The sequence below is a fragment of the Barbus barbus genome, assembly GCF_936440315.1.
Source record: "Barbus barbus genome assembly, chromosome: 21".
NCBI lineage: Eukaryota > Metazoa > Chordata > Actinopteri > Cypriniformes > Cyprinidae > Barbus > Barbus barbus.
Genome location: NC_136749.1, coordinates 4,785,211 through 4,807,964, shown reverse-complemented (window position 1 = coordinate 4,807,964; position 22,754 = coordinate 4,785,211). Strand labels below are relative to the sequence as shown.

At 35.4% G+C, this 22,754-nt stretch overlaps 1 protein-coding gene across 1 annotated transcript in view; it reads left to right on the top strand.

Moving 5' to 3' along the window:
* Positions 1 to 22,754, top strand: part of LOC306887163 (glutamate receptor ionotropic, kainate 2-like) — a gene marked incomplete at both ends in the record, with an annotated part of 195,665 nt that overhangs the window by 160,861 nt on the left and 12,050 nt on the right. The window contains one exon of the mRNA XM_079444708.1: positions 16,618 to 16,843. Coding sequence (XP_079300834.1) covers positions 16,618 to 16,843 — 226 coding nt within the window. The remainder of the gene's footprint in view (positions 1 to 16,617; positions 16,844 to 22,754) is intronic.

The following is a 22,754-nucleotide window of genomic DNA, read 5'->3' as shown; positions in this document are numbered from 1 at the left end:
GATAAAGACGATAGCTGTGCTGTGATTTCGGCTATACTTGCATGTAAAATTAGAGAAGCAACATATCTGTTTTAACTGAAAGCGCAGCTCCTTTCAGCCGCTCGCTGAACAGAGCAGACGCAGAGAGAGAGGAGTGTGCACACTGGGAAAGAGAGACCTCGCACTCGTGCTGCGGTCACCTTCACATATTTTAATTTGCTACAAGCAGGAAACACAAGAAGCACATTCAACTCGGACACGCAGACGATTGCCGTGGTAATAAACACTGTAAACAGCAACCGTTCGTGTGTCCACGCTTAATGTGCATCTCGTATAAAGCATTTTAGGGGGCCCTTGGCTTTTGGGGGACCTTTGCCTAATGGGTAAATCCGCCCCTGTTAAAAAGACGTGCAAATTATACATTTTTGTGACTATGCAACAGTGACCCGATTAAGCAAGTGACAATTTTGTCAACTGTCCCGAAATGCGAGCGAAAGTCTTGGATCAGTGTGCAGGAGCTCGTTGCTGATGTGAAGCCGCTTTGAGAGAGTGAAGGAGAGAAGATGCGGTCCAGCTGAATCACGCACGCTGTTTTCAAATGACTGATTTAATCTGCTAGTTTGTGTGGATTTATTTACTCATATAACCTACTTGCTATCTTGAATAAATGTTTGCAGGAATTTTCCTCAGTATAAACTTGAAAGCTGCGGAGATGAGTAAAACTATGTAATATACACACAATCACCCACGAAATTCTGGACATGATTGATTATGACTCTATTACAGAGATTTGTGAAATAAAATTCCATTATTTTTTTGTAATTTTTTTCCCCAGGCCTGGAAATTGCTGTTTCAAAATGTAATGGCTTTTTCAGGTTTTTCATGTATGAACCCTAATAAAAGCAACTGCACTCTGTTAGTCACTTAAACTGGCCCATCAATGTGATCAGCTGAATGCTCCGTTACCTCTCCCCTCCTCTAACCACATGCCAGATCCGTCACCCCGCTTTGTTCCGGGACTTCGAAATATACAAATTAAGCACTGGTTTGTAGTCGGCTATTACGATATTTCTGGGACAAAAGCAGCTGCATGAATGCAAAAGTTTGAAACAAAAATGAAACCATCAACAACAAGACTGACTGCATATACCCCTCCATGTTTGTACAAGCGCAGCCATTTGGAGGTTAATGATGTCACAGAATTTACCAGTATTTTGGAATGGATGTGAATGGTGATTTTCCAGAAAAAAGACGGAATGTCGTCGCCTGTGTGAACAGCGCATTTTTGAATTTACTGGTAAAGTCGTTCCGGAAATTTTACGGACATTTATTGGTATTACGTGTGAAAGGAGCTAATGAGGGATAATTGTCATGCCAACAATTTCCCTTTACAAAAAAAAACATGCAAGATCCATCTCTTCTTTTAATCTTGTTGGGGTCATTTTACGAAAGAAATGTACTGGATAAATGGAGAATAATAATACACGTAAAACGTATTATTATTATTTGTATAGTAGTGATGACGGGGTGAAAGTGCTATCAGTGCTGTCTTATCAGAATGTCCTAATTTGAAATCTCAGCTTTCAAAGGGGATCCGAAGTATGCAATAAAAAGCGAAATGTTTGAGAATGAAGATTTTGTACTTGACCTAATAATTGAGGTTGTGTTTCAGAGCTTTTATCGCTGTGGACTGCTGGAAGTGACAAAGGTTGAAAGCATTTTATGACTGCATACTGTTTAGTGCCTGTATGTGGGAGACTTTATTCAGTCCCAGAGGGTTGTGAACATTTTCACTGTGACACTTAAATTCCTCTTATTAAGTCAATAGTTTTGCTCTGAGATTACAGCATGAAAAGTGTCCCCTCGGTGTGGTTTTGATTGTCCAGCGCTTGTAACCAGTTCAGTGAAATCCTCAGCCAACTCTGTGCCAAGAGAGGAGTAATCTGGTGTATGTCTTTCCTATCCGCCTTTGCTATATTGTGCAAATTTTCAGAGGAATGTTAAGCATATAATGATGATATGTTATTCATTACTATAATCTACTATAATAAAAATTTAAACATCATCATAATATATTTATTAGTTTTGCTTAGTTTATTTTAAACTTTAGTCAGCAGAAATCAAAATTGATCCTCTTTGCTTCATTGCATATCCCTTTGTTTTATTGTGAACAATTCATCAGTACAGTTTATTCTAAAGAAGAAAAAAAAAACTTTTAATTTATGTATTTATTTATTTCATTGTTTGCTTGTTTTCACATACACTTCTTACTTGTTCTAACCTTTTTGTTCAATCTCTTGTAATGGTCCAATCAGTTCCCGAAGGACAAAATCAAGTCCTGCTCAACATTTTTATCTTCATATTCAGTAACATCCAGTTCCAATTTCATAGCATTTTTACAAATTATGGTAAAAAGTGTTGCTTTAACACACACACAAAACTCATTGTGTGTGTGACAAAACACACACACAATGAGTTGTGTGTGTGACAAAACACACACACACACACACACGTTGGTTTTTGTGGTTTATGGGGACTCTCCATAGGCGCAATGGTTTTTATACTGAACAAACTGTGTGTGCTATTGCCCTACACCAACCCTACACCTAAACTTAGCCCTCACAGGAGACTTTGTGCATTTTTAGATTTTCAAAAAAACACCATTTAGTATGTTTTTAAGCCTTTTGAATTACGGGGACATAGGCAGTGTCCTCATAAACCACTTTCATATTGTAATACCTCTGTCATTATACAAATTTGTGTCCTCATAAACCACATAAACATGCACACACACACACACACCCACATGCACGTTTGTTTTTGTAAATTGTGGGGACATTCCATAGGCGTAATGGTTTTTATACTGTACAAGCCATATTTTCTATCACCCTACACCTACAGTAAACCTACCCCTTACAGGATACTTTGTGCACTTTTACTTTCTCAAAAAACTCTGTATGATTTATAAGCGTTTTGAAATATGAGGACATGGGGAAATGTCCTAATAAATCACCTTCCCTTTGTAATACCTATGTCATTCATACCCATGTCATTATACAAATTTGTGTCCTCATATGTCAACACACACACACACACACACACAGTGTAAACATTGAAAGAAAAAAAAACATCCTATTGTAGATAGCAATGCTAGAGCAGATAACTAGAGAGAGAGAGAGAAATGTAGCTTTTTCAAAGCATCCTGGCCCTGACAACGCCTGTAATCCATTGCTGTCAGATTTCCTACAGGAACAGCAGATGTTCAGAGAGCTGAACACATATGCTCTTTTAGCAAGTGCTGATGTATTGAGTGATTGAGTGGCAGTGTGAGTGATTGACGGTTTGATAAACTGCCTTTATTGATTCTGTATAATGCTCTACAGAGAAACAGTCACAGAACTCAATAATATCAAGAACGCTGCACTTTAAATTAGGTTCCTTTTATGTTCTTTAACTACAAACATTTTGAACCATATCTACCATAACTATATATAAACCCACTGTGGCTGAAATAGTTTTGTGTTTGGGGTTGTAGGTTCTTCCCATCTCTACTTTCACAGCTGGCTTCTTCAGCTGCTATTGATCTGCTGTTGTTACAAGCCAAAGAACTCTAATCTACTTCTGTATAATCTAGAATATTGTCTCATTCACTAGCCATGCATATGCACAAGTTTGTGTGTGAAATCTAAGTATGAACATATTCACAAACAAACCGTGTTTCATAAATAAAGTACTAAAATGTATTCTAAATCTGCAAATATCACATACTTTGGATGGCTTTATAATCATGTTTAGATTCAATTTTGTACATGCTCAAGGATCTTGCAGTGCGTGCTCTCAGGATAGTGCACATCTTTTGAAAGTATCATATGTTTGGTGAAGCACAGTAAAGGATATGGAAATGGTCTGGATGTGTTTTATGCAAAATACTAATCTATGGGTATGTGGTCACTCGTTTAGAATACTCCAAATGCATTAACATTAGAGTAGCGCTAAGAACAGATTTAAATGCATACACACGTGCAGAATTTTTGCATGAAAAGATCTCCTGTGTGTATAATCCATGCAAGTATTAGTAAATGAGATTATGCTTTTTTTACTTGATTTACCATAATATGCAAAAAGATAAATTTATGTCTACGTGCTATGCATGTTTTAATGTATGCTCTCTACTGCACTTTTTTTTTTTCTACTAATCCAGTTTGCTTTGTGACATAACATATTCTCCCGTGTCCAAGTTTTTGCTCCATTTATAGTAAGAATACTATCCCAAAGGCTATTTATGAGCAATTTTCATTTATAACACAAAATTAAACTCATGGTGTACACTACAGTTTCTGGGGTCATGGCCTCCCTGATGCCAATATCAAAGATAATTCACTGTCTGGCCAACTGGGATTTTGGTATGGAGGTAAAGTTTATGATTATGAATTTTTGGTAGCACTGTTAATGTATATTAGCACTGTTTATTGTTTGCTGTGATAACACTGAAATTAAAATCTGTAAAAATAGTATTGATAGTAATAGTAATATTTTTTTTTTTTTGTATTACCTATATTTCTTGGCAAAAATGACCAGTCCTTTTTTTCAGTTTTTTTTTTCTTTCCCAAAACGGTGATGTAGAACGAGATCAGACTTAACACCCAGCTTCAATGAAATGGTCTGGGAATGCTGTAATGTTAGGCCACCTGTATGAGATTCTGCTGAAGAGTTCAGAATGCTGCATTCTCTAGCCCTCGAAACTGTTGGTGGTTTTTAGCGTCTTTGGTTTTATTGCTGGAAAAATTATTTTAATAATATATATTGAGGTTTATTGAAATGGCCTCTAGCGAGTGTCTGATGAGACACTGGGGAGTTTGAGTTGGATGACTGCGCTAATGAGATCTCACACTTTTAATCCTTTGATCACTCTGTTATGCACTATGTTCCTCAATATACTTCGCCTGTCCTGTAAAAATGATTCCTTTTTGGGTAGTCTGTGGGATTTTACTTTGAAAAATGCTCGATGAGAGCGTACTATGCTGCATACATGTTTGGCAAGCTTAATGTGTGTTCTTTTATCTGGCAGTGACAAACCTGAGGGGGCGATAAAGTTTACTTTAAATGTCTGTCATTAAACCAGATTATACAGGAGGTTAGTTATAAACATGTCAGCCAGTTAGCTAACTTTAACTATTTTACTAATTACATAGTTGCATAGTCTCTTCCAACGTGAAAGAGAAAACGGTCCATTAAAAAGAGTTTGCCTATTGTGACAATAATGAATGTTGAATACAATGACAATGAAATCGAGCTTGTTTGTACAGTAAGCTTATGTAACACCAATGACTTGTACATACACTATATGGACAAAAGTATAGGGACACCCCCTTCTTTAGAACAGAAAAAGGCACTTCCAAAACAGTGGCAACATAGATGGAAACATAATTAATGTATTTAAAAACTGCATTTCCATCTCTGTTGCAACAGTTTTGGAAGTGTCTAAAATGAGAGTACCCTTATGTACAAGTCATTGGTGTTTGGTGAGTTTTTGGCTCAAGGTCTGCATATAAAGTTACACCAGAGGTGTTCAGCTGGGATTTTGACTTTGCTTCATGCAGACCAGTAAAGTTCTTCCACACTGACTCAATCAATCATGTCTTTTTGAACCGTGCCTTATACACAGAAACACTAGAAAAGGGTCCTGTCCAAACTGTTGCTATAAAATTAGAAGCACACAATTCCCTAGAATATCATTATATGCTTAAACATTAAGATTTGTACTCATATAAATTACTAAAATAGTCAAACCTGTTTATTAGAAGGGGGTGTCCCAATACTTTCGCCAATATAGTATATTAATTAACATTACATAACAATGGGCAATACATTTGTTTGCTAGATTTATAAACCCTAGTTAATGTTAGTCAATAAAAATACAACTGGACATTGTCACTTCATGTTAGCTTTAGGACTTCTTCATAATACTTTATATGATACCCAAATTTCTAAAACCTCTAAAAATGTTATTTAGTTAGTGTAAAATCTTAAGTTACTGTGAGGATACATTTTATATTGCTAGTAAAATTTCAAGATGAAAAATTACTGGCGTGAAGCAACTCAGATTTACTTGATCCATACATAGATTTTTAGTGTGTTTCAAATACATTACATCTGGCTTTTGAGGAATGTTTATTAGTCTCTCAATCATCATTGTATTGCAATGTTTTCGAAGCATATTTTTGGCCCCCAAATTTCATATTTTTGCTCAGTTTAGGCCTTTCTGATTTTGTCTATTCAGGCTATTATTTCAAATGGCCAGCTTTACAGGGTAAACAAATACTACTTTTTATTTTAGTAAAGTATCATTAAATGTTGACATTAACATAAACTAAGATTAATAAATGCTTTAACTATGTTTGTCAGTGTTTTTTTCAATATCAGTTCATTTTATCTAATATAGTTAACTAATGTTAATAAATGGAACCTTAGTGGAAAGCTTTATTGATGTTTTTTTGTGGAACCAATGTTCAGCTTTCCTCTATCAAAAAGATCTGCCATAAAATCTGTTTTGCTTAAATATAAGACCCTTAGCATTAACAAAACAAGAATCTCAGTCATGAGTTATTCTGTGGTCTGCTTCGATATCGTAGTAGCAGAGATTATGGTCATTTTAGGCAGCCTCCATCTGGAAGCCAAGCGCTCCCCTTGCTGAACATACTGCCCTAAGGCTGACACATTAAATTATAGAATATTCTAACCCATGAAAGCAGGTGGAGAACACAGCAGACGTATTGGCCAGATATAGTCCTCCTCTTCTCTGGAGGTTTGCTTTCTTTGTCCTTCTCTGCTCTGAGGCATCTTATTATCTGTCACGTCTAGTATGCCACATTCTATGCTTCAAAAGATATTATGATCAAAAAGAGGAGCGGGCTCACTGGGAAAGCAGCCCGACCTCTCTCTCGTTCTCTCGTTCTCTCTTTTTCTCTCTCTTATCCTTCAGTATCAAAACAATCTATGGCAACCTTTCACACAGAGAAGCACACCTTTGCTCACTTTCTAGGCTGCTGTTCCTCAGTCGCATCTGTCTCTCTGTAAGAGTCGGGGAGAAACTGTTAGCTGACCGTCTCAGCTGCTACCATCATCTTTTTAATTTATAGAGAAAGTTTCCATGGAACCTGCGGCCAGTTCTCAGTTTCAAAACCCTTACCAGCAGATTCTCATTTTTCCACTGCAATCTTGGTCTTATCAATCGTCAGTGAGTTTTTTCTGTTCTTGGGTCCTATGAGGAGGACCCCTGGACTGCTGAGATGAGATAGTCGGAGGAAGTGAATCACAGATCCTGATGGAATCGGAGCAGCAGTTAAAGAGAGCAGCCCCACCTGTGGATAGATACAATGATGTTTGTGGACCCTTGTGATTTAACCCTTCCAAGCACATCTCAAATCACTGTTCATTCATTCTGTGGTGGAAACTTCAGTGGAAATCGTTTTGGAATAAAATTGCTGAATCCTTTTTCTCGCTAAAACTAATTTTAAAAACACACAAATTACACTTTTTTTCTTGCCCATTTTTTGGTTGAATTGACACTATATGATACTAGGTGGCACAGTCATAGTGTGTAGAAAAATGTTTCCACATTTAAAAATATTGAAATGGTTTACAATTTTTGACTCTACGTTCAGATCATTATAGTTTTAAAATGCATTTTTTTTTATTATTTCTATTTTTGTAATAATGAAACATCTGGCATAACAATAAGGTGTACATTTTTAAATAATAATAATTTTTTTAATGTAATTATGTCTATGGTATGGTAATAATGAATGCATATGAACAAATATTGAATGCAATTTTACAGTGTCAATGGTTACACTTTGATGACATTGTTATTGTAATTAAGTAACTGCATGTATTTGTTCTTAATATTAGGGTTAGAGTTTGGTTGAGGGTTAGGTTATGGTAATTATGGATAATTAACTGTTATTGCTATAGTAAGTAGATGTAACTACACCTTAAATTGTTACCATGTCAATTTCAGGAATTTATTGTATTCTAAATGAATGACAAGACTGAATTATTGACAAATACCGTGGAGGACTTCAAATGTAATGTAAAACATTTATAGTTAAATTTAATGAAAAAAAAAAAATTAGGAATTTCAGGTGAATTTTCAATTTGCTGTATTTTTTTGAATTCAGGCTATATTTAACATGAAATTAATTTTGTGATAATTTATTGTTATTGTACACAGGCACAGTTCTTTATTAAACTTCACTTTATGGATTGAGAAATACTCCTAGTGCTGGGCAATGATTAATCACGATTATTCACATCCAAAATAAAAGTTTTTGTTTATACATAGTGCACACGCATATATTATATATTATTATATACAGTACATATTTTGAAAATATTTACATGTATACATATTTATAGTCATATAATTTATATTATATATACATATAAATACATATAAACATAACATCTCTTTCTTAAATATATACTTGCATGTGTGTTTATTTATATAAACACACACACATACACACACACACACACACACACATATATATATATATATATATATATATATATATATATATATATATATAATTATTTAACTACAATGTAAATACTCAATATACATGTTGCAATTTACTACTTATTAACAGTTAAAAAGATAGAAGTTAAGTTTAGGTATGGGGTAGAGGATTAAGGGCTCTAAAATATGGTCATGCAGAATAAGGCAGTATTATGTGTTAATATGCATTATTAAGTACTAATAAATAGCCAATATGGTAGTAATATGAATGCTAGTTGATAGAATCGGTCCTTAAACTAAAGTGTTACTATACAGGAGGACTGCATTTCCAGTATTCTGCTCAGAGATTTCCAGATCTTCATCAGTCTCTGTTGTTCTTTCCTCTTTCCTTTGACATCCGAGTGCTCAGATCAGACAGTGTGGTGGAGTTTTTGAAAATCTGCTCTTTCATGAAATATACTGATAGAAATTTATCTACGAATCAATATTTTTTTATTTTTTTTATTTTTCTTTTTTCTTTTTTTGTGTGTGGATATAGACAAGCCACATCTGATATTTCAAAAAGATGCAGTTATGTCTTTATATGAGGCCTAATCAAAGGCATTTTGACAAGTCTAACAATAGAGACCCAAGAGACTTTCTGCCATTATGCACACACACACACACAAACATGCATACATAATCACTCGCCCTTCCCTGTGGATGCTATTTTCCTTGCGCACATAAAATCTCTGTGGTTCTTTCTCACGGCACAACCTACGCGTCTGCTTTTTGTAAAATGAATCGTTAACAGCTTTTTTAAAATATCTTCACATTTTGGTCTGTGAGAGATTTATTCAGGTTAAACTGCCGTACGACATTACAAAGCATGTCGCCTTCCTGCGTGTGTCAATATAATGAGAATGTGAATTAAAATGGACAGCCACCTGCCTGCTGCAGTTTCCAGCATCATTATCAGTGGCTGAGCTATGGGTAAGGCCAGGAGATGTTTGTTTTGGACTGATCTCCTTCATTGCACACGGCCTCTCGGTGGAATAGCTCACATAGAGAAAAGAAGAACTCAAAGCTTTAGTGAGGATATTTAAGATAGTTTTATTATTTTTGCTGGATTTATGGCTCAATACAATGTTTACACCACATAAAAAAAAAATATATATAACAATTAGTATTTGCAGAATTAATATTTAACAACTGCAATTAAATAATAAACATAATTGTTTTTTTAGTGCATTTAACACATTTATTTATTTGACTATTCCTTCTGTGATTTTTAAATGCTGGTCATAACAGTTATTTGAATTGATTTGTGTACAAAATATATGTTCATAAGTCAGAACGTCAACAAAAAATTGTTTTCATGGTGGAATATAATTATTATTGAAGCTAAACATATATGAAATATCACTCATCAGTAAAACTCTTGGCCAGTAGCGAAAATATCTCTACACATGATTATGCCTATAAATTGCAAGAAAATAAATAATTATTGAAAATTTGCATTGAGATCACAATTTTGATGTAGTTTTAGATTTTTTTTCCCTTCAGAAGGACTCCATTAACATGTTCTAACATCTACAAAAATGTGATTTATCATGATTACATTACTTTTGTGTTATAACAGAATAATGACACATTAATAAATATGTAATAATTGCTATTTGACTAGCAATTATTTAACACATGTAATACCTATGTTTTATTTAATGCATTCAACACGTTTATTTAATTTGACTATTTCTTGGTTGATTTTTTATTTTTTTTTAAATATAAGGTCACTTGAATTGCTTTCTGTATAAAATGTTCAAATCAGAACATCAACGAGAATTCATTTTCATGTTTTAACAAGGTAGTAACACATTATTTAATATGAAATAAAGGTAAATGCATTTAAATATATTGTCTATTTTCTGCCACTGCTCCAACATCTGAAAAGCTGACAACTACACTGAATTTCAGCTGAAATACAAACCCCTAAAGCTTCCAAGTCTTTTGTTTTAATATGACACCATTATGTAGTAGTACTTCACGATCACATATGATAAGTGGAATTTAAATGCAGTTTAAATGTGTTTTACACAACATTAAAGTTTATTAAGAAATAATGGGCCATTTCACTCTAATGTAAGCTCGTACTGCTTAACATTCAGCCCTGGATATACCAGGCCTGAATTCTTAGGCAGAGATGTGGACACATTTAGACATCAATTAAGATCCTTATCTGTCCTTTTAGAGTGCTTCATTTGAATATTTATGTGATGGTTTGAAGTTGTTCTATGGCAGTTTAAGCCTCAACTGCATGAAGTAAAGGATAGCTAACATGGGTGCAGCATACTTTTTAATTGTCTGGGAATTTGAACCGCCTCTCATTCTTTAAGCACCACCACTGTCCTAGCCAACAGAGTGGTGCAGTGATGACGTATCCAACCCAGAAATTTGAATCACTCTGGTTGCCTCAACACAGACCCAATAGGACTTTTCCATTGGCTTTTGGATGACTGCAGAAAATAAGCTCTGTGATCAACAAAACTTATTGATTCTTACACAATTTATTATTATTATAAGAATCTTCACAAATTAATATAACTTGATGTCTCAATAAAACCACCAAAAGTAAAAAGTGTATGCTATAAATGAACTACACCACAGTCGCAAGACTTTAGCATCATCACCAATTACCTTCTGAACTCTCTTTCAGTCTTTATTTAACAAACCTTTATAGACACTTGTTAACAATCGCCTCTTTCAAGATGAGTAAAAGCTTAAAAAAAAAAACAAATCACATGGTGTTAATTTATACCATTTAGTAAAACAAGAAATTAGGTGTGTTCGTCTTGAAGCGGCGCTTCGCAGAATGATCAATGTTTGACATCAATGTACGGCGAGAGCGATAAGAGAGCAGATGGTAGCTGATGCTTTCGAAGAGCTCTCGCGGCACATACACTGATCATTCTGCGCAGCGCCGCTTCAATTCGAACACACCTAATATCTTGATCTTGTGTTCACTACAGATCTTATTTCAGGCATTTACCAAAAACCTGTTTAAAAATCCATCGGACCTCATTCGAACATTCAAATTCATGAAAATGTTAGTTTTTTTTTTTTCTAAATGTTAGGCCCCATTTACACTAGTGTGTTTTCGTTTTAAAATGCATAACTTCGTAATGAAAATGCAGACCCCGTTTTAGTTTGAAAACTCCGGGGTTGCGTTTCAGTGTAAACAGACCAAAACGGAGACTTTTGAAAACGATGGTGTGGCTGCCCACATTCGCACTGTGTATCCTTGACGACCGTGTAAACAATAATATCATGCTCATTGTTGTACCCATAGATATGTATGGGTAGATTCCCCATTCGACCACTCCAAGCACGTAGATGCATCCGCCATCTAAATAATAGGGAATCTACCTATACATATCTATGGTTGTACCTGCATGAATGGTCATGTGACATGCGTTTTAGCTTGTGTAATGTAAACGGAGATCGTTTCTGAAATGCAACGGAAACGCCAGTATAAACGAAGATTGTTTTCATTCTAAAACGCTGTTTTAAAACGAAAACGCACTAGTGTAAGTTAGTGTATTAGTTGGTACGAAAGAAATTTACACCTGCACCCTACCACGTGGAAATTAGTGCGTACAACATTCTGTGTTCATTTTGGCAAACTGATGAGACTGCATTTGATGCACTGCCATTATAATATTTTACAATTTCGTTTGCTCCATTTTTTATTTTTTTTGGAGCTGGGAGTTGATAAACTGTTTAGCTTTAGGCAAAATGCAGCGCTTGTCAATGTCACTTTTTACCCAGCCGTCCAATCAATGGAGGAGGGGCGGGACAAATGGGCTACTACACCGACCAATCATCCTAACATTACTTGTACAACAACTGAACAACAATAGATAATTTAATATTTCTGGTTACTGCATTTTTAAATTCAGTAATATTCTTAAAAATGAGGTAATAGTAGTGATACGTTTCTGCCGTTGATATTTCAAATCATAGCAACCAAAGCGTCTCGGCTGGATAAAACGCTGTGCCATCAATGCATTCTCAAGCGCCACCAGCTGGTTGTTTTAAGAAGAGCGCCTGACATTTTTTCAGCTGGCTAAAAACGCTTTGGTGGACACACGTTATTGAATATTTATTGTTAAGCATATGGCCTATTAGTGTTTTTTGCATTTATGCAATATACTGGAGCCAAACCTGAGAAAGTAGACCAGAATATTCCACTGCGTTCCTGGACACTCAATTTGTGTAGCTGCAATTCATAGGCGGTGATTATGCCGAGCGTGCACGAGCACCCTGTTTACGAATGATTGGAACCTACACATGTTTAACTATCAAATCTGATGTGTACGAAGCGTTTGTGAATTCGGAGGAGAGTTTTCGGGAAGGTCCGTTTTACTCGCAAATTGCTCAAAATTTATTCATAAATATTCATATATTACGAATGCTTCATGAATGAGGCCCATTGACTTTGGAATGATTGAACCAGAAATGCTAAAATGCTAATTCATTTTCAGGCTTTGGCCTACATAAATATGTAATTCCTGCAATACTATATAGGCGGAATGGAAAACAAAATGTCCACACAGGAGTCAACAACAGGCTCATATGTCTACTTTTACAAATCCAATACATCAATAATTCTGTGTGTTTTGTTATATGTTTCTCAGTGAAAGCTGATGGATGTCCCTTTTCAGTCAAAAAAGCTGATTAAATATTTTCAATCTGGAACATGTCCTTCTTTTATTAAAAATAAAACAACAACAACAGCAAAAAAAAAAAAAAAAACACGTCACTCCCACAATAATGTCTATTTATCAGAACCAACCAATTTTTCTACCATTTGTCTCAGAGTCATAACAGATAATAAATTCGCTCCATTTTCATTCTCTTGTCATCTGTAAGAATAACAGCAACAGAGGAGAATGCTTCGGGTCTGATTGTAGTGTGCAGTAAATTAATCAAAGCCTCAGAACAGATCGAGAACCAAGAGCAGATTAAAGTAGTGCAATCTGTGAACACTTCAGCATGATCAAAGTATTTGACAAATCACTGCTAATCAGTCCACACAATCAACCAAAATACACAGATAGCATCACAGGAAGAATGGTGTGAAAATGAGAGAGAAATACTAGAGAAGTGACACAGAGGGACTTTCTTCACCTCACACTTAAAGAATTGTGGGGGTTGGTTCAGTATCAAGAAGCAGAATCATTTTGTCAGATATGATCAAGTGTGTGTCTAAGTAATGCTTGTGTGCTAAAAGCATCCTACTAAAATATGGATGCCTTGCATTGTGGAAAAAAAATAAATAAATAATGTTTTTATTGCATATGGTCCAACGGTATGCTTTGTTCCAAAACCTAGTGGACTGCCTTCCCAAAAATCTATTACAGTGTATACAAGTTGAATAGTACAGTACACCAATGAGAAGAAATATGCATTTGGTTATTTATTCCTTGAGATTTTCATTTTCATCTTTTTCTTTCTGTCTATCTATCCCGGCCCCATGGTTTTGCCTCATCAGCAGGTGTAGTCTACATGTGCAATCGGCTGATTTGTCAAGGGTAACTCCAGAAGATACTGATAGGCACTTGGCAAATCACCCAGTTGATCTAAAATATCGACCGGCCACAAAAAGTCATTACACACAATAATGGCAGGCAGGACCTTGAGTATGTGACTTAATTAGGTTTCAAATGCCATCAGATGTGTTCTCAGAGGCACAAAAAGACCTGAGTTTAAAATGGTTGAAGATTCTTTGCAATTGACAACAGTTTCTCTCGCTACTAACCTTAATATCTAAGTTGATTAGGGGTTTATTTGTAGTTCTGCTGGAATAAGATGGTATTATTTTGTATGCTGAATTTTGCATGCTGCCGGTACACATTTCAGTTTTGGAGATTAGTCAGGATTAATCATAAATAGATTTGTGTGCTTCTGCCACAATTTGTGCCGTAGTAATCATGTAAAGGGGCAAAAATATGACATTTTAACCAATGGCTGTGTGATTCTTCTTAAAAAGATTATTTTGAAAAATACCTGCATGTTTTGTGTTCCCAGCAAGAGAGAAGTGAGCGAGAAAAGCTGGTCTGTGGGTGGTTTATTGATAATGCAATGTGATCTCATTAAAATTTCAGGCATAAGACTTTAGAGACAAATATTTGTGAATCGTTTGATGTTCATAATTGTGAATTCAAATAATTATTTATTTTTAATAATTAATTATATTAATTAATTTGATCATATATATATATATATATATATATATATATATATATATATATATATATATATATATATATATTACCACATTTATTTAAAGGGGACCTATTATGCCCCTTTTTACAAGATGTAAAATAAGTCTCTGATGTCCCGATAGCGTATATGTGAAGTTTTAGCTCAATATACCCCACAGATAAATTTTCATAGCTTGTTAAAATTGCCACTCTTAGGGTATGAGCCAAAACGTGCTGAATTTGAGTATGTTGCTTTAATGCAAATGAGATGGTGCTCCTGGAGAAGAGGGTGGAGCTTCAAGAGCACCAGCTCCACATTAGCAGTGCTAGCCTTTGCAAATAAACATTACCCTATTAGTACAAGCATGTTATCTTTACAGAAAACTACTCGGTTTCAAAGTCACTCATCTGATTATATTGTGAATAATACATTTGAGTTTATGAATTACACAGACGGGGAGTACGGCGGGATAAAAATAACAACATAGCTAGTCTCATGCTAAGTCCCACTTCTGATTACGAGCTCGACAACTTCAAGCGATTGACTCACATTGCTTTCATATGCAACTTTTAACCACCGCATTCCTATTCACGATCATTCTGGCAGCACTTGAAGGCGGCATCAGTGAAAACACACAGAGACAATGATAGCTTTAGGAATTAGCCTTACAGAGTGCCAAGAAGCTCTTTCAGAAAGGCAATTTAGAAAACAAATGCGTGATATTTACTTTGTCTGGAGCTGACATTCGTGCACGAAGCGTTGGTATTAATTCCTAAACATTTAGGGGGACGTTACCATTTTTTTCCATGATATTTCCTTCGAAAATGAAATTTAACCTGAGTGTCCTCAGATGAGGGGAGATTATGGAGACTCCTATGTTCATTAGTGCATCCCAAAACACGACACTTGTAAAGCCTCTTTGGTGCTGACATTGTATATATCTCCAGTAATGGCGGACCGCAGCTTCTCACTCAGGGCTGTGTTTATGCTAATAGGGCCGAGAGTGTCACAAATGGGCGGGACTTTTCCCCTCGGTGACGTGAACAGAGGGAGAATCTGAAACAGCTCGTTCTGAGAGACTGTTCATGATTTATTGGTTTTATATAAAATAAAAGTTGGTGGATTTTTAACATAATAGGTTGGTTGTTTTCACACACTGCAGCCACACAACGATTTTTGCATAATAGGTCCCATTTAATTTATTTAAATATATTTAAGTAATTTGACTATACCGGTCAAAGCTAATGTCAGTACAAACACAAATCAGTAAAAGAGTGAAACACAATGCATGTAACAAAAGTGATTTATATATTTCAAACTTATTCAACATTGATGATGATGAAGATAATTAAATTTATGCATACAAAGAGTGCAAATGACTTTACTTTTATTAGCTCCTCTTAATGTCATTTACAAATTAAGTTGTCATTAAAAAGGCATTTCTCTGAACATTATCTTTCTTTCTACATTCTAGTGATAAATGAAAGTTTTGTCATGGGATTGAACTCAGTTACCTGCAACCTTATTTCAGAAATTATGACAATTACAGAACTAACTTTTACATTTCTAAAGTGTGTCCATTTTCATTTTAGAAGTTGCCAATATTTTGCTATTGTGTGTTTCAGTGTCTATCCAAATCCTTTTTATGTTTAAGATTAGAACATTTGGTGCTGGAGTTTGTGTTTTTAATTATTATTACTATTATTATTATTATTGTTGGTTTTGGTTTTTGTGTTTATTCCCTTTTTTTTTTTTTTTTTACTGTATTATCGATGTTTCAATTTAATGTCAGATTAGAAGGAAAGACTATTGTCTGTCAAAGGGCATTTATGTATTAAAAGTCTGACAATGACTGTGACTTCTTGTCCCAGAAAACAAAGATCTCCACGTATGATAAGATGTGGGAGTTCATGAGCAGTCGAAGACATTCGGTGATGGTGAAGAGCATCGAGGAAGGAATTGAACGTGTGCTCACCTCTGATTATGCTTTCCTTATGGAATCCACCACCATCGAATTTGTCACTCAGCGCAACTGCAACCTCACGCAGATCGGAGGCCTCATAGACTCCAAAGCCTACGGGGTCGGCACCCCAATGGGTAAGGCATATTTATCAGTTTTATTTGAATAATTTATCAGTTCATATTTGCTTAACAACTGAATTGAATTTAAAACTGCATTATAGTTTCATGTTTAAAGCTTTAATATAAATTAACTGGATTCATTCAAGCCAAAAATATTATTTAATACTGCTGAATCGATCTAAAAAAAAACATGTTAATTCATAGCACCAAAGCCATTTTATGTGGGTTAAATCAGGTAGGTATCTCTCTTTAAAGCAACAATTGCAGGACTGAACTTTTTGCAGTCAATAATTTTAGTTCATATTTCATGTCCTTATTTTATTATTTGGTACATAGCCATTTGATTAGTGGAATTCTTCACTTTGCATCAGGAATTTTCTCTTCTTTCTCAAAATAGTGATCACTGATGCTACAGTTGCTCTACTATTGTCAATCAATATCTGAAACAATGACTTGAATTGATGCTGCAGATATTGACTTCACTGCAGCTATTATCATTCAGCTATTTGCCCAGACCTGAACATATTTACATAATCAACTGAACCCATTTCTGTTTTGCCAAAACACTTAGTCTCAGCGGCATTACCTTGCAAAAAAATATTTGTCAGACATCTCAACAAAAACATGAATCATTGAACAGACTGATTGAAATGAGGGACACAGTCATTTATCAACACATCTCTACCATGCAGGAGTGTATTCTCCTCAAAGTGTGTTTCACTCAGACTGCAGCGTCGACTCAAATCTTCATTTCATTTTGATTAATGACTGTCTGGCTCTGTCGGTGAAGGTGAAGCAGTTGAGGTTAGCGTCTCTGAATGACGCTCAGCGGCTCAGCGAATGTACAGAAACGCGGACCCTGAGGCAAACGTGCATGAAATAGATGAATGGATGAGATAAATAAACAAAAACTGTTAGGCATTTCCCCTCCTGTGCATAAGATTATCAGTCTCAGTAGCAGATTGCTTTAATCCTGTTATACATGCAGCTACGGGCTGTGTCAGCAGCAGAAATGTAGAAGAAAAAAACAACTGTCCTCAGTAAGACTTTAGTCTGAAAACATCCAGAATTGTACATGATACCGCTCTAAGACATCTTAACACAATGACCCTAAAACACTTTCCTTATCGTGGGTTTGTAGAAGAGCGAATTAGTGTTTCTATGATTTTCCTCATATTCCTCTAGAGCACATAGTGCACAGAATAGGCATGATACCAAGTATTAAAAAATAAAATTAGATTTTCATTTGCAGAGTTGGCCTGTTTACTCAAAATGTGTTACTCCTTTGAAAAGTAATATTATTGCTTTACTTATTTCTCCCTGTCAGCAGTAATTTGTTGCACTACTTTACACTCCACAAAATTGGTAATTGCACACTTTCTCCTCTTCTGACTTCATATGTGTGCATCTTTGTGACTGTTAGGGTATAATGTATTTGCTAATTTTTACTTAGAATCATAAGTTTAGTTATTAGTGGCTTCCAGCACTGTGTGAAAGCTCATTCTCTGCTTAAATGCCAATTCATATTGCATGTTTATAACCCGTTCTGTATCTTCCAATGATGAAGTTTCACTAGGCTTCTGCAAAGTTCCACTACACTTTCTACACAGGAAACATGAAGCTAATAAACATATCATTTCTATAGTATAATGATTTGAATGTGATTTTCATATGATTTGGGTTATTTAAAAAACAAAACAAAGAAACATAAGAAATACTTAAGTTTACATGAGAAATACTAAGCAGCTGTGTCAATTAGCATATTCTAAGGCTACGTCCACACGAAGACGGATTTCTCCCTATCCGATCTTTTTTTTTTTTGCCTCAAATTCCTTAAACACGGAGTCGTCTCAGGAAATATCTGCGTCCACACGGAATCACTGAAACTGACTGAAAACGATGTAGTACACATGACAGACCAACATGTGGCGCTGTAATTCTGCCACAGAGATACACAAAGAAACAGAGAAGAAGACTTGGACCATGTGTGTAAACCTTGCGCGCTGAATATAAACTAACACACAAAGCAGAAGATTTTGCTTTAATAAAACTAATGAGCTCAGTAGGTTCTGTAGCACGAACACAGGCACGTAGTCTGACATTGTTGTTGTTGTTGTTGTTGCTGTTATGTGACGTAGCGGTGTCTGATTAGGGGCGAGACGTGGGCTGATGACGTCATCGTTTCAGAAAATATACGGATTCGCCGTCCACACGAAATCATGAAAACGGCGTTTTCAAATGTATCCACCCTGGGACCCGATTTCAAAAATGATCGGTTTCACACGGTTCGAAACGCCTATACGGTAAAAAATTTATGCGTATACAGAGAAACCCGTCTTCGTGTGGACGGGGCCTTAGATGCTACAAAATGATGTTTTATTAACAAGGTTCGGGAGGAGCACGATCAGATAATCAATCTGGCCCAGGTGCAGCTCGTCAGCTAACCACCTTAACAAGCACATCAGGTGTATATATACAGCCAACTCACCTCTGTTCTATAACAGTTTTCCAGCATCCCTCCTCCACCCCAACTCCGCACTCCAATCTAATTTCATCCCATTCTTGGGATGAGGGGGGAGTTCTCTGGGTTCGGGCTCTATCCCGAGCTCGGAGCCCTCCCTCCTGACAGCATGCCAAATATGCTTACTAATTGCTCAATCATGTTATATGTTAGTGCGAACTCGTGAATAAATATTTCTACCTCATTGTATGATCAAAATCCACATTAGTTTGCAATCAGAAGTTATTACAAATATTCAGTGGTGAATGAGTTTTGAGTAAAAACACATTATGCTGCCTTTACATGCTATTTTCATGTGGAAATTAAAAAAAAAACGTGGAAGTTATGATTCTGAGTTTTTCAGGCCTGTTTCTTGAAGAAATCTTATTTCCAAAAGGTATAGAAGATATCCAACAGGTTTTGAATACACTATAGAATCCCATTCATTGGCAACATATAAAAATTTACTGCATGTACATATACTTTCTTTCCTCCACCATGTTTAAAGTTATGTTAATACCCAAGTTTTCTACTCAGAAACTTGGGTGTTACCATTATCTCTGAGTTTCCCAGTTGTAAATAGACTGGTGAGAGGAAACCCATGTATGCGATAATTCCGATAGCAAAACACTACCAAGTCTAGCTTCATGCTAATTGCATTTATAATGCAGCTGTTACCCAGGTGCATTTTATTTCACGTTTGGATATGTATGTTGTCAAAAACACGCAAGATTCTAGAATGGCTTTTGATAATAGGTGAAAATAATGTATATCAAGGGATGTGGATGGACAAACATTGTAATGCAAAAGTACATAATGCCACAATTTACATTTGACAACAATGTTCTTTTCAGATTTTCTCACAACAAAATTAAAGTAGTGGTAATATTTCCAGCCACTGAATGTATATTTCCCATCTTTCTACCTTGATTGCTGCAGTGGTGACATTGTGAGTGACTGTTATGAAAATGGATTGGATTGTTAGATTTCAAATCTGTAGGAGTTGAGACAATAAAAGTAATCTAATAACAAGCTATTTAATGGATAGTAACTGTAATATTGTTACTGAAATCTTATTTGTAATTAATTACACTACTACTTACTGGGGAAAGTAATATTGCTACTAGAAACGCGTTCCTGCCCAAAATTGTTCACTTGTGAGAGAAAGGAAGGAAATGGCAGTGGAATACCTCAAAGCTTCATACACAACAAATGACCTCAGCATGAAAGGACCAAAATAACCAAGAATGGAAAAGGCACCTTAATGTGAGGATCAAAGGCCTCTTGGGTACTTCTAAAGCCTGACTCCTCTACCTCAGGTACCATGTCAGTCAGCCAAATGAATGTAAACCATTAGCTTTGTTTCACTCATTCAGTGTGCTCTGTATGAACTGGTGTGTTGTGTTCAGTATTATGTGGCTTTGTGTGGCTAATATGTTCATTCAATTTTGAATCAGAGATTAACCAGTCCGCTGACTGGACACGTGCCCAGAGGCTTCCCACTACCTGGCATATACAACTATTTGTGCACACATTATGAAAGATACCTCAAAATATATTCTTTCTGTAATTAGAATACCATACGAATGAGCTGTTGTCAAAGTTATAAAAAGCGTAGGAAGATGGTAAATGTAATGAGAAACAAGAAGTTTTCAAACTGAAAGGCAATATGACACACATAACAACATAACAGCAGTCAGATATTAGTTTGGTCGTAGTTTGGTTGTTTACCTAAAAATGAAAAAAATGTCCCCTTACTTGTGTACTGACTCTGTATTATATTATATTATATTTTGTATATATATATATATATATTATGTTATATATTATTGTTGTTCTTCCAATACAAAAGGACTCCATTTGCAATGTAATATATGTATCCACCCTAAAACCTGTCAAATCATGTTGATATAAGTAAATCTGTATATGGATATACATGCCATATTTTACATTTTCATAAAGCATCTTCAATGCTCAGGGCTTACATATAACAAAGCCTGACAATTTTCACTGCCAAGCTTAAAAATGGGAAAAAGATGAATATAAGAACCAAAAAAAAAAAAAAATGTCCATAAGACTGACATATTTTTAACAATGTCTTTGTGTGAAAACAAAAATAAAAATACTACCATTTAAATAATTATTCTCTGGTTATATTCCCCTGTGTCATAGATTTCACTTTTGATGTCGGTAGAAAGCTGTCACCCAAAAGCTACAAAAGCCAATACACACCTTTGTACCTTATTTACCCTTAAATGGCACATATTTGTACATTAAATGAACATATTATTACCTAAAAGTTTAAAGATTAGTACCACACCAGTGACAGTTTTGTACAATTTTGTATTTTATTTAATTAAATTGTTTTACTGAGAGTGTAGAGTTTTTAAATGTGTCATGCACTAGCAATTTGGAAATACTTCTCAACACTGATCAGTAAAGTTCCAAGGACAACTGAAAAGTTATTTGCATATACCACATATACCATTATCAAGTCATTAGACTGGGAGAATGTAAATGTCCAATGAGAAAATTACTCAGTATTGCAGGGAATGTCAATACTGAGATGGTGAGAAATATTCTGATTAAAAGAAGGACAGCAAGATTTCTTAACTGGGAGCTTTGCATTGATCCTGAGTCAGGATCAGTGATCTAGAGTCACATCCTACGGAATAATTTGACTTTTTAAATATAAGTATAAAGTTAGGTCCAGTTTGCAGCATATTCTTACCAAGAACTGCTTATTTAGGAAGGGACTGTCTGATTGGCAATTGAACTGATCAATTAAAGTTAGTTCGGGTTTTTTTATATGCAGCATAAAGGTTTCTTTGTTTTGTTTCAAGCCCAAACGACTTTTATTGATCTTTGGAGCACAAAATGAGGATATTTTTTTAAAGAAACCTGAGAGATTTCTGTCCTCATTTTTGAGCCACGTGTTTGAGCTTTGACAAGAACCAATGAGGTTTGTTCACACACGTCAGGCAAGTACGGCTAAGCTGCCATTGACCGTATTTGAAGTTCTGTATGTATTGTTGGGTTACAACCCTAACTCTAATGTTTGTAAATAAATGTCTAAAAGCCTTCATCATATGATGCGATTGTGTGTATTAAACAGATCGATTCATATGGATTAAATTTAGCACGTCAAATTTAGGTGGAATGGGGGGCCAGAAATCTCTCGGGTTTCATTAAAAATATCTTAGGCCCTGTACACACGGAGACACATTTAGCTGTATACGTAAAGATTTTGTATCGTATCTGCGTTTCGTTCAGACGGATCAGGCGTTTTGGCGTTTAAAGTTGATAAATCTGAAAACAACACCTTTGTGTTTTCATGTGTACAGCCAATCCGTATATTTTGTGAATGATGATGTGATCAACTCAAGGCTTGACTCTAGTCAGACACCGCTACGTCACATAACAGCA